This window comes from Peromyscus maniculatus, chromosome 21 (genome assembly GCF_049852395.1).
Source record: "Peromyscus maniculatus bairdii isolate BWxNUB_F1_BW_parent chromosome 21, HU_Pman_BW_mat_3.1, whole genome shotgun sequence".
NCBI lineage: Eukaryota > Metazoa > Chordata > Mammalia > Rodentia > Cricetidae > Peromyscus > Peromyscus maniculatus.
The window spans coordinates 28,635,324-28,648,872 of record NC_134872.1 but is presented as its reverse complement, the minus strand read 5'-3'; the positions used below and the strand labels follow the sequence as shown (position 1 = coordinate 28,648,872).

General features: G+C 46.2%; 2 protein-coding genes across 2 annotated transcripts in view; both read left to right on the top strand.

Annotated features, from left to right (window-relative positions):
- Positions 1–13,549, top strand: part of Micu1 (mitochondrial calcium uptake 1) — a 163,538-nt gene that overhangs the window by 111,936 nt on the left and 38,053 nt on the right. The gene's annotated exons all lie outside the window — the stretch shown is intronic.
- LOC121824777 (large ribosomal subunit protein eL37-like) lies at positions 2,686–3,385 on the top strand. Its single transcript, XM_042266260.2, has one exon. The coding sequence runs from the start codon at positions 3,040–3,042 to the stop codon at positions 3,331–3,333; it is 294 nt and encodes a 97-aa protein (XP_042122194.2). The 5' UTR covers positions 2,686–3,039; the 3' UTR covers positions 3,334–3,385.

The window sequence follows — 13,549 nt, the reverse complement described above, 5'->3', positions numbered from 1 at the left end:
CATGCTTGTAATTTGTTTCCTCAACTCGAGGAATATATCAAGACGGCTTTACAATTGTAGGGCTTTTTTTTCTGCAATATTTTGTAGCCAATTTGGGAAATTCCTACTGTGACACCTTGGTAATGCATTTAAAACCCAATAGATCCCTTTTTAACTCTGTGTTTGAGGAATTATACTCTCATAAAATGTGGAATATGATGCAAATGTTACAAAAACATTCGTGTATCATTTAGTGACAGCCCCAGATGTCTGAATTATTTTAATCCCCTGGCCTAGTGAATATCAATTTTTAAGTCACACATTACCTACTTGGTTATACACTTGTATAAAGTTCCAGTTATTCATCTAATGGAAACCTTCCCCTTCCAGGATACTAGCCCGAGAAACGGGAACAAAGTGTGTTGCCCATCAGGCACTCCTGTTGGCATATCCTGACGTAGACTTTGTCATGGGGTGCCTAGCATCAAGGCCAGATTTTAAAATTTGAGTCGGGAGTAATACTGCGGCTTTTCTTGTCAGTCACTAATCTCATCTACTTACTTCAAAGAGCTCCTGCGCGCAGCTTCCTCCTCTTTCCTACCAGCAAAGGTAGTGAAATCTCTCCTAGATTGTCTCCAAGTTTGTCTTAGCGAATCCTGGAACATATACGTGGATCTGAATTCAGCTCTGTAGTTCACTTTTAATAAATAGCTTTACACTCTGACAGTTAGGATACCTGAGGGAGCAATATCTTCGATTTGCCTCACTTCTGTGTGTAACCACAGGTGCAACGTGAGTGTGGTTTTGCATTCAGTTTCTGCCAGAGAAATTAATAAGCCTTGGAACTGTTTGGTGAGTTAAGTCCCTTTATCTGAACGTGCAGTCGTTAACTGGCCAGAGCTAACCAGATTTTACATATGCACCGTGCCCAGGAGCCCGCTCTGCATAGTGAAACCTAAGTTCACTCTGGAATAAGGGGACCTAGCCTTCCGGTCCTTGCTAAGCCAGACTCTAGAGGCCATGCAAAAAGGCGGCTCGCCTTCCACCCCTGGCTTTTCAGTGGTCCCCAGGCCCGTCTGATAGAGGACTCGGGGGCAGATACCAAAAGCAGAGGTCAAGTTCCGCGGTTGCTGCTGAGCCGTGATAACTGTATGTCCAACCCTAGTGCTGATAGCTTTAAGCACTTGAACTGCCTGCCTCTGTGTGCCATCATTAGCTGGTCAATATGGGACAGAAGACCAAGCAGCTTGTTGCCACGGTGACATGATTTTAGTGTATCTAATTGGTGGGTCCTGGTGGAATGTACTCATTAACACGCTTTCTGCCTCCAAACTAAAAACAGTGCCAGTCTCCTCAGGTAACGCTGGCCATGGAGGTGACAAGGCCCGTTACTGCCTTCCCGCTGTGTGACAGCCAGAACGGAAAGGCAGGAATCTGAATTGGAGTAAAGACAGGGAAGGACCGACCGACTGTTCACTTCATCTCTTGTGTCTCAGCTAGCCGTTCAGGTCAGATCCATGGTGAGTTCCAGAGGGCAGAGAGCTCTAGGAGGTAGCAGAAGTGGCTCAGTAGTCATCACTGCCCCAGTTACCTCATACCAGTCATTCACGTTGACATATCAGAGCTGCCAGTCTCGTGAGACCCAAAGAAGACATTGAAAGGACCTAAGGAGCAAAGAAGTATTTCGGACCTGAAAGCATTCTTCTAGAACCAGCAAAAGAAAAACCTTTGAGGGAAAAAAATGCAGAACTGCTCAGCTTTCCTTTAGGAAAGGCTTAGCGTTAGTAGCAAGACTATGAAGCAGTCATCATAGCCTTCCAAGTGATTAGTCACGATGAGAAATGTGCATGAAGCAGAAAGGAATTGATGGGGCTGGAGAGATGGCTCAGAGGTTAAGAGCCCCGACTGTTCTTCCAGAGGTCCTGAGTTCAATTCCCAGCACCCACATAGTGTGGCTCACAACCATCTGCAATGAGATCTGGTGCCCTCTTCTGTGTACATAATAAATAAATAAATCTTAAAGAAGAAAGGCATTGATACGCTCAGTCTGCCCATTCCCCTAGTCACTGTCAGGAGCGCCACCTCCAGCTCCGTCTGGCCTCAGCTCAGCTCCTCCACATGGACCACTTCAGGGGCCTCCTGACTCGTGTCCCAGGCCAGTAGTAGGACCTGTGTGATTTCACCTCTGCCTCTTCCTCCTGATTCACTTCATACCAATCGGTCTCCACCCAAAGGCCTTTGTACTGTGATTGCCTGGGGTGCCCTTCCTCCCCCCCCCACCACCACCTTCCTCTTGTCCTCCTCACCTTAATCCTTCCTGCAGCGGAAGTTCAACTTCACCCCCTCACAGAGGCCTGCCCTCATCCACCACCCTTCCCCGCAAGAGGATCACATGTTCATTACACATTTCCAAAGCACCGTGTCCGTTTTCTTCCCATCACTCAGCTGTCTAGCCATCTGATTGTTAAGAGCCTGTCTGCAGATGCTCTGTGGGAACCTCTGAGAACGTGTTAGACTCCCCGTCCTTGCCGAGGTGTCTGGCGCAGCCGACGTGAGCCATGTGGAACTTCATCAGGGGACAGTGTGAAGGAGCAGCTATCAGATGTGGACGAAAGCCTGATGCAGACGGACACACCCCTGTAGGCACGCTCCCTTCCCAGCACCTTGGTGATCCATGAGGCATCTTCTCGGGAAGGGGGGGGGGATCATCAGCTCAGCTTTCAGCAAGGATTTGTGTACAGGCGTGGCCCTGTGGAAGCCCTGGTTGTGCTCGGTGAGGCACCACAACTGCCTCCCCTTGCCTTCATCGTGATGAACCCCAGTGTGGACCAGTCAGACTTTTTCCACAGGCAACTTGACTTTGGGAGGAGGGACAGCTGTTCCCTTCTGGTAATTGTGTTGTGACCCATAAACTCCACGGGATTATGCCCGCTCCAGGGAACTCCTCAGTCTGCTGTGCACACCCAAGAAGCACACAGGAGGAGGCTGACAGAAGACCAGGGCTGGGTGGCTGCATAGAAATGGGCGGTGGTCCTCTTTGGCCTCGGCGGCAGAAGCAAGATGACGAGAGGAACGTCATCCTTTGGAAAGCGTCGCAAGAAGACGTACACGCTTTGCCGCCACTGTGGCTCTAAGGCCTACCACCTTCAGAAGTCGGCCTGTGGCAAGTGTGGCTACCCGGCCAAGCACAAGAGAAAGTGTAACTGTAGTGCCAAGGCTAAGAGACGACACACCACCGGGACTGGGTGGACGGGGCACCTGAAAATTGTCTATCGAAGATTCAGACGTGGATTCCGTGAAGGGACAACAGCGAAACCCAAGAGGGCCACTGGTGCAGCATCCAGTTCATCTTGAGGAATTTCAGTCAGTCATAAAATAAACGTTCTGGTTTCAAAAAAAAAAAAAAGTAAAGAAATGGGGGCCCAGCCTCTCTCCTCCTCCCCACTTGTCCTTCCCCATCTCTAGGCCACCTTCATCTCCTGGGGTTCTGAAATTCTCTTTTGCTGAGGACAGCTTGTTATGTTTTTTTGATCACGTACATGCAAAAAGAAGCTTGAAAGTAACTAGAAAAGCTAAAAATAATGAACTCACAGCACGCGTAGGTGTTACAGGGTGAGGCCGCTGTGATCACAAACCTCTGTGGACCATACACAAACTTCAAAGACTTTCAAGTGCCCGGCAAACAAAAATAATAGTTAAGAGACTCTTAATTAGCCAGTGACTTCTCACGTGACCTGCCTTATCCGATTTTCCTTGGTCATCGGAAGAGCTTGATTGGCCAATCAGTGGATAGTTGAACAGGGGCGAACTAGAGGACTTTTTTTGTTTGTTTGTTTGGTTGGTTGGTTGGTTTCTTTTCTGTTTTTCCCAATTGTCATCATAAAAGACTCAATGGGGACTGCGGAGGTAGCTCAGTGGGTAGAGCACCTGTCCGCCATGCAGGGAGTCCTGGTTTCAGTTGCCCAGCAACGCGTAAACTAAAGGTGAGGCAGGAGCGATTTAGAGCCACCCTGGGCTACAGAAAACCCTGTCTCAAAAATAAAGGGAAATAAGAAAATGAGATTGAATTATTTTCCTATTTTCAGAAATACTGTTCTTCTTTTGGGGGGGCATGGGGGTGGTTACGCTTGGTAAGACAGGGTCTCACTATGTATCCCAGGCTGCTCAAACTCAGGATCCTCCTGCCTCAGCTTCTTTTGTACTGGGGTTTGAGACCCGTACCACCACATCTTTCTTTCTTTTTTCTTTTGGTTTTTTGAGACAGGGTTTCTCTGTGTAGTTTTGGTGCCAGTCCTGGATCTCACTCTGTAGACCAGGCTAGCCTCGAACTCACAGAGATCCACCTGGCTCTGCCTCCTGAGTGCTGGGATTAAAGACGTGCGCCACCACTGCCCGGCCCTCCACATCTTTCTTACTGAAATGATACTGTTGGTACTCTGGCCCACTAGATACTGTGCCTTTCACCCTCCGTGTCCACTCTGCCTTCTCACTTTGGATGTTAAAGCTTCAGTGAATACATGTTTCCGAGTCTCAAACTCTTTATCTTTCTTACACTTGCCTGTCTATTCCTCAATCAACTTAATCTGAATTCGAGTTTCTCTGATTTGTGTTTTACTTTCTAATTGAACATTTCCTGTTCTAAAACATTGGCATTTTCCAATAGAATATTGACTATAGTGAAGAATATTAGCTTTTTCCATAATAGCTAATGATAATGAGCTCACCACTTATGGAATGGCTTTCTAGATGATTGGAGTTAAGAATGGTAGGATTAGTCTATTGTGGCGCACACCTTTGATCCCTGCACTCGGGAGGCAGAGGCAGATGATCTCTGTGAATTTGAAGTCAGCCTGGTCTACATAGTGAGTTCCAAGACAGCTGGGGCTGCAAAGTGAGAACCTGTCCCGGCGAGGGGGTGGAGTGGGGGGAATGGTAGTATTAAGCAAGCAATCTAGGTTGTGAGTGTAGCTCAGTGGTAGAGCATGTAACTGTGTACAGGGTCCTAGGTTCAATTACCACTACCACCTACACAAGTTAAATCCCGTTGAAGGGATTTGGGGGAAGGGTTGGAACAATGGCTCACGGTTGCTTACTGCCTATTGATGTTACAGAGTACCCGACCGAGTTCAGTTCCCAGCACCCTCATTGGGCAACTCAAAACTACCTGTAACTCCAGCTACAGGGAGATCTGTCTCCTCTGGCCTCCATGGGCACTACACTCACATGTACATACCCCCCACACACATAATTAAAAATAAATGGTTTTGTGAAAAAGAAGGGGGGGCATTCGTTCCAAGAAGTGAGACCAGCTGACATTTGTGCACTGAAAACTCAAGGACAAATTAGAAATTTTTAAACTAGCATCTTCAAGATAAGACACTGTCTTTAAGGTAGGGAGAAATTTCAGAGCACACAAATTAGTATGTGGCGCCACTTGTATGTGTAAAATCAGACAGCCTGACCCGCTCTGTGGTTGTCGTGTGGCAGACTTCTCCGCATCGCTCAGCTGGTGATCCTTTTGTGGAGCGTAGGGAGCCGCCACGGTGGATTCCTTGAATACCATCGTTTCTCTAACCCCACGACAACTGTTCTTCTTCGTGTCTTGGGTCTGTGACATTACTGTAGAAAGCTTCCGTCAAGAGCTGTTTTTCATAACATTGTCCCTCCCGGGTACACACAGACAGCCTAACTTACCATGACCTGAGAGGAATTTCCATTCTTCCTCTTCCCCCTTACATATTAGAGCGTGCATACTTGATCATCTCACAGCCTCTGTGACTGGCTTGGTAAATCGTGGCAATGTTTGTCATAGCTCTAATCAAACCAATAAAACACATCCATGTCAGCGAATTTAGAAAAGCCCCAGGAATGTGGTGTAGGCTGTGACTTGGTAAATGTGCAGGGCCCCCTCTGTAAGTGGACGCACCACCTCTTACACCTCTGTCCGAGTACTGTGAGGCATAAGTGAAGGAGCAGATGGGAAGAATTTATAATCCCTGTCCCACACCCCATTAATTTGGGCCCTGCTTGGAGTAAGTGGAAGGCTTATGGTTTATTCTTACAGCTCCGCTTTCCATAAACTTCCCGAAGCCTGGTTTTTAGAAGGTGGGTTTATGATTGAATCCCGAGCACAGCTCACTCTTGCCCATCTCTTCTCTCTCTGTCTCCTCCGTGCAGGGAATTCATGCCAGCCATGGAGGGGTGGGGTATTAAAAGCATTACTTCTTTGTCTTTCTTTCCTTTCTCAGTCAGCTTTTCTATGTTACATTTTAAAATGTATTTTTGATAATTTCACACATTTGTATAATTATTTTGATCGTTTTCATACACACCCTTTCCATCCTTCATTCCCTCTGGACCCTTCCTTCCCAGCACAGCCCCTCTTACATCCATGTCTTTATTTTTCTATGACCCACTGAGTCTGATTAGGGTAGCCTCTATGAGCGTGAGTATGGGGTTTGTTTGTTTGTTTGCTGACTCATGGGCAGCTTCCTAGTGGCTACTGAAGAAGAGTGACTCACCCTCCACTAGCAGCCATCCGTCTTTAACTGCCGATAGCTCAGGAGCCCCTCCTCCATGGTGCGTAATCTTCATAGACAATGACGTATTTCTCTTGAATTCTAGCTGAAGGGAGGCTAGAGAGATGGGTCAGTGGTTAAGAATGCTGTCTTATCAAGGACCTGAGTTCAGTTCACAGCACCCACATGAGGTGACTCACCATCTGTAATCCAGCTCCGGGGTATCCAGTGCCCTCTTCTGTCCTCCAGGGGCACATATAAACACACACACACACACACACACACACACACACACACACACACACACAGCATACATTCACACAGATACACGTAAGCAAAACTAAGAATAAGACCTTGTTTTTTAAATGTAACTGAAGGTAACAGAAACAATTATAACCCCCGGGCCTTTTGCTAATACCGTTACCCACGGCAGCTGTTTACTGAGCTCTCAGTATGTGCCCAGCTGATTGCTGCCACGCTCTATTATAAAGCAAAGCACAGACATTAGAAGGATGCACCGTTATCTTATCACAGGGAAAGAAAAGGAAATGCTGTTGAGCTCACCGTGACAAAAGTACTTTTTACTTTCTGGGTAGTAAAAATACTTAGTTACAAGCCACACCAGGATTTTTTCCCTGTCACTATCTATCAAGCTTACACTATTCCTCTAGGCTTAGACTTCTAGTATACAGCGTTCTTATGCAGACACAAAAGGGAAATGCAAGTAAATCAATTAATAAATTGGTCTGAACTTGGCCTCCACTCAGGGGCCAGCGCACCTCTGAATGTTTTAGTCTGTGTCGGGCCGGTCTGCTTCCCCCATACTGTTGTCCTTTGAGCCATCACAGCCCATCGTTGATACAGCATTTTGAAAAGAAAATCCCACTGCTACCCGGGTTTCTTCTAAGCTGTTGACACCCGTTCTGCCAACTTTGACTTGTTTCTACAGGCCGTGGCAACAATGGCAATGTTGCTGCCTGGCCAATAGCAAGCTTAGATGTCCACTGATTTCAGGGATCCTAGCATATAGGGCTGGGGAGTGGCCCAGGAGTTAAGGCCTGATCTCAGCTCCCATGTCAGGCAGCCCACAGTCACCTGGAACACCAGCTCTAGGGGATCTGCCGCCCTCTTGTGGCCTGTGCAGGCACCAGCACTCACATGTGTACACACACACACACACACACACACACACACACACACACAGTTTAAAAAATAATAATAAGCCAGGTGGTGGTGGTGCACGCCTTTAATCCCAGCACTCGGGAGGCAGAGCCAGGTGGATTTCTGTGAGTTCGAGGCCAGCCTGGAATACCAAGTGAGTTCCAGGAAAGGTGCAAAGCTACACAGAGAAACCCTGTCTCAAAAAACAAAACAAAAAAAAAAAAAAAAAAAAAAAAAAAAAAAAGGAGGGAGTCTATATAACAAGTAAAAATAATAATAATAATAATAATAATAATAATAATAATAATAATAATAATAATGAGGCTCTAGTTGTGTCGTGAACTTAGGAGAACAGGGCCTAAAAATGAGGTGGACTAGAGTCTCATGCAACAGCCAACTTTATTCAGAGCATCAGACAATTTATACTTTGAAGGTTGAGTCCTGAGTAAAGTATAGAGTCACAAGGACAAGCCGCATGTGGCAAAAACATGTTTTTCCAGAGAGGCGCACGAATAACAACAGCTGACGGTAACTTAACTCCTCTCTGCTCCAACTTGGAGGAGCGTGAAAACAACATTCCAAGAACAGCTCTGTGTTTTGAAGAAACTGAGGTCACAAGACTCTCTTTTCCTGGAGTTTTCTCACAGCACTCAGAGTCCTCACACAGCTCCTTTCCTGGTCTGTGTCCCGACAGAGGCTCAGCTGTTAAGATCACGCACTGCTCTTGCAGAGGTCCTGAGTTCAGGTCCAGTACCCATGTCAGGAGACTTACAACCACCCGTAACTCCAGCTCCAGGGTATCAAGTGCTTCTGGGGATGCACACACACACACACACACAATTTCAAAACAGTAATTTTTAAAATGTAAAGAACTATGTAAAGGCATCTGCAGACACAGGCCAGTGATAGAATACTTGCCACAGAAGGCATAAGGTCCTGGGTTTAATTCCCAGCAATATAGAATAAGAAGTTCCAGACCATCCTGAGCTATCTAGTGAGATGCTATCTCAAAAATTAAAAAAAGTTAAGTAAATATATCTGAGAAAATATCAATCAAGGTAACTTTACATCTGTTACCTAACTTAACCTCACAGTAATCCCAAGAGAAAGATACTGTCATCTTAACCATGTTGTAGATGAGGTAGCCAAGGCTTGGAAGGGTTAAACAGGTTGCCTAGAGACACACAGTTGGTATTTGTCCAAGGGAGAAAAAAAATCAAGTCTGTCTGACTGCCAGTGCTATTTTCTTGCATCCATGTTACATTGGATTCATTTCCAGCCCCCAGACAAGTAGTATTTTTGATGTGGATGTGAGGAGGTGGGGAGAGTTCCACACACCAAAAGAGAAGACGGAGCTGCATTGTTTTCCAGTTTCAGCAGCTAAATGAAAGGACACCCACAAACGTCTTCAGTTGAGTATAGATCCTGCAGTTCCCTTTTTCTTTTCTTTTCTTTTCTTTTCTTTTTTCTTTTTTAATGTATGAGTGCTCTGTCTACATGCACACCAGAGAGAGCTTCAGATCCCACCATTACAGATGGTTGTGAGCCACCGTGTGGTTGCTGGGAATTGAACTCAGGACCTTGGAAAGAGCAGCCAGTGCTCTTAACATCTGAGCCATCTCTCCAGCCCCGAGATTCAGTTTTCTAACTCAGATGAGCGTGTCTTTCTATGTTCTGATCAAAATATTCTTACTTTCCTAATGGGCTACAGTGTTACGCTAATGATTTTCAGACATCTGTCCTTGCCTGAATTTTATAAAAATTGATGACATGGCAGGGTTTTGTAACAGCAAGTGAAAGAACAAAACAGAACTTCGCTGATGGATTCTTCGGGTTCCCCCTTTAATGAGTAAGTGCACCTGCCAGTCTCTCCTAATTTATCACTGCAGCCTGCCTTCAGACGCTGAGTACAAATGGTTTTGGCTTGCGAAGTCTGGCACTGTGTCCTGCCCACAGCCTCCATTACGCTTGTGGCTGTTCTTAGCTGTTGGTACTCTTTCTTACTGTCTTGTTGTGTGTGAGCTGACCCAGCAAAGGCAAGTTGTCCTTTCTAACCAGCAGAGCCCACACCTTGTCACCTCCTTGAAGCTTTAGGGGCAACTTCAAGAACCTCCCCCCCCCCCATCCTCGGGAATAAATACCAGTTCTAAAGAAGCCATACCGTCACCCCTTAGGCCTACCATAGTCTCTACCACAAAGTGTGTCTTGGGTGCCCATTCGATGATAAGTTGGTAGGTATAAATAAGGCAGAGATACTCAACCAAAACTATTTAATGAGCTCATGCTATGTGACCCAGCCCTGTGTGTGACACAGCAAATAATATAAATCACAGGCTCTTCCTTCAAGAAGCACATGAAACTGGGCTGGGAGATGACCCGGTGGGGAAAATGTTTGCTCTGTATGCACAAGGGCCAGAGTTCAGGTCCCTGGAGCCCACATCCAGCCGGCCATAGCATGCCGACGATGTAGGGAGCACTCCTGTAGGCAGATGGAAGGTGGAGTCAAGCCAGCCCCCAGAAGCCCTGGGGCCGGCCAGCCTAGAATATGCTGCAGAGAACAAGAGAACCTGTGGACAATAAGACAAGGACTGACACCTAAGATTATCCTCTGGCCCCTCACGTGTGCACTGTACATGTGCGCGTGTGCGCGCACACTATTAACACGAAAGAATTTTTAAGCAGTATATAATGTTATAAAAGATACAGTCACCATGAACAAATAAAGCCTAATGCAGTGCAGAATATACTCTTCTGTTGTATCAGCAGACATGTCCAACACCTTGACATTGTGACGTAACATTGTTATCCACAGAATTCACACTCAGGAACCACACACAATCAAGTTTTTTAAAATATTGCAAAAATACCACAATGTTTTCCGTAAGCTGACAGTTTTGTGTTGGGCAGCATTCCTAACTATCCCAGGCCACTAGTAGCCTATAAGGCTACAGTTTGGGCACAGCTGATAGTCCTTAACTGTTGTCAGAGCACAGAAGATTCTAGAAAGCTGAGTGCATTTGGGATCATTAATAGGAACATAGAGTTCAGGGAAGGACAAGGTTTGTACAAGTAGATGAAGCAGGGACAGCCCCAGACGGGGGAAAAAATGACAGGAAGAAAAATTACCCAGGTCCTTAGCATAAAACAAGCCTTCCTCCAGAGTTGCAAGTTGTTCCAAGTCCTGTCACAGCTGATGGACGCCTCCTTTGAAGGGGAGTGTCTAAAGATGACTGGGTTCTCCCTGCTTCGGCCGGCCGGCTTTCGTGTTTCTGTTTTATTGCTGTGAGAAATCACCAGGCGTGTGGGCGGCATAGCTGAGGAGTTTGCCCCTCTATGTGAGATGGGGCTAATCCGCAGCACACTGGAGCTCACTGTGTGCACCCCCCTGGCCAGCCTGTGTATTCTGACTTACACGGCCTTTCTCCTTTATCAATCCGCAGCACGCTGGAGCTCACTGTGTGCACCCCTCTGGGCCAGCCTCTGTATTCTGACTTACACGGCCTTTCTCCTTTGTCAATAAGAAGTCTCCCGTCTTTCCCCAAGGTTGCACCTTAACAGTATTTGTTTTTAGGGGCATGGAGGTGGGTTAGTAATTGTATTTTTCTTCTGTTTTTTCCCTTTTTCACCTGTGGTGGGACAGGGTCTCACTGTGTGGACTGAGCGTGTCGCCAGCTCTCCTTCCTCGGCCTCCTGAGCGCCTGGTGGACAGGCACGCACCAACACACCCAGCATCGTTTTTATCTCAGTTACTCCCTGGGATGAAAAGACGGTCAATTATGAGTCGCCCATAATTGCTTATCTTAATCACTCTTTCGTTTTCCAGTTTGCCTCACCTTTAAGTCCACCATGCCTGGTTCTGGTTCTTTGGTTCAAGTAAGGGGCAAGCCCAACCTCCAGCTCTCTCCTGAAATTGACAGGCTGTCAGCAATGCTAGGATGAACTGCTGTATTTTTGCCTAGACAGTGGATCCCAGAGCTTTCTCTACAGAGAGGTGGACTCGGGGGAAAGCATGCGAGCATCGGTCTAAAGCAGTCTGCCTCTCTGCAGCAGATAACTGTCAGTCCTTGGTTCTTATCTCCTGAAATTGGAGCATTTCTGGGTTGTTTTATCCCCAGCAGTATTTCTATTTCCAAAACTCTTGTGATCTTACATGAAAAGAGAAGTGTCCTTGAACTCTGAATAACACTGGGACACAGATCTCACAGGAATATATAATGCAAAGCTAGGGATTTTTTCATGTTACTGGAAGCAGAAATTGCATATAACATCTATTACTTGCTCAAAGTTACCTTAAAGGGAAAAGCCCCCAAAATTCTTCAGCAGTTCCGAGTGGAAACATTCACTTCACCCATGGGTTGGGACTTTGAACAGCAGTTACTGTCCTCGGTTTATTGTTCAGGTTCTTCGGGAAGGGTAACCAGAGCTGTTGCAGAATGCAAACGTTTTGAGGGTTGGTGTATGGAAATCGCGCAGATCTGGCGAGGAAGGTCTGAGCGTTAAGCCTATGGTGACAGCTTAGTCCGTGACAGCCTGCAGACTGAGACCTGGCAATCTCAGAATTTCCCTTTGAAGATCATAGCTCTTCAGGCATCCTTTTCTTTGAAGACAGATCTTTCCTAACGCCACACTTGATGCACATTTGACAGAAGATAGGTTAACTGGCTGAAAGTCGCCCAAGACTTCCTTCAGGAGAGGCAGCCTGATTAATTAGGCTCAGGCAATACGTAAATCATAGTTTAAATCCCCAGTTAGCCAGGCGTGGTAGCCACGCAGGTGGATCTCTGTGAGTTGGAGGCCAGCCTGGTCTACATAAGTGAGTTCCAGGACAGCCAGAGCTACACAGTGAGATCTCGTCTCAAAACAAACAAATCCCCAGACATCCCAACTAAAACTTAGCAGACTGCAAACTTTTAAACAATTGCCGCTGGTAATCTGCTTTTTGTTTGGGACAGGGTCCTTTTATGTAGCCCAGGCTGCCCTGGAACTCACAGTGTAGCCAAAGTTAGCCTGGAAGTCTGGCTTCTCTTGCCTCAGGTTCCAAATGCTAGCTAGCCATGCGACATCAGAGCCATGGGGTGTGATGTGTTCTTTATTTCTGAGGAGTTAATCGCTGTCATTAAGTACCGCTGCTAAGTGTCTTTTAATATTTTAGGTGATGTTTCCTTGTTTAAAATACAGAAATCTTGAGTCAGGCCTCATGGGTCACACCTATAATCCCTGCATTCCAGGTGTAAAGCAAGAGGTTAAAAGGTCAAGGCATGGTCTACACGGGGTTCAAGGAAAGCTTGGGCAATATAGTCAGACTTTGTCTGAAACAAAGGAAAATATAGAAACTCTTACTAGGAAAGAGTTCTGGGATGGAGAGATGGCTCAATGGTTAAGAGCACTGGCTGTTCTTCCAGAGGTCCTGAGTTCAATTCCCAGCAACCACATGGTATTTACAACCATCTGTAATGAGATCTGGCGCCCTCTTCTGACCTGCAGGTATACATGCAGGCAGAACACTATACATAATAAATAATAAATCTTAAAAAAAAAGAGTTCTGCCGGGTGGTGGTGGCGCACGTCTTTAATCCCAGCACTCAGGAGGCAGAGCCAGGCGGATCTCTGTGAGTTCGAGGCCAGCCTGGGCTACCAAGTGAGCTCCAGGAAAGGCACAAAGCTACGCAGAGAAACCCTGTCTCGAAAAACCAAAAAAAAAAGAGTTCTTAGGCATAACTAGTTTTAAAAAAAACTATATATCTAGCTGTAATGAAGATTTTCATACATCAAATAGAGCTAAACAAAGTTAAAAGATGGGCAAACTGGGCAAAAATTACCATATATTAACAAAGGGCAAACATTTTATATTAAATATTACTGTTCCTGTTTTTGTATGTGTATGGGTGTTT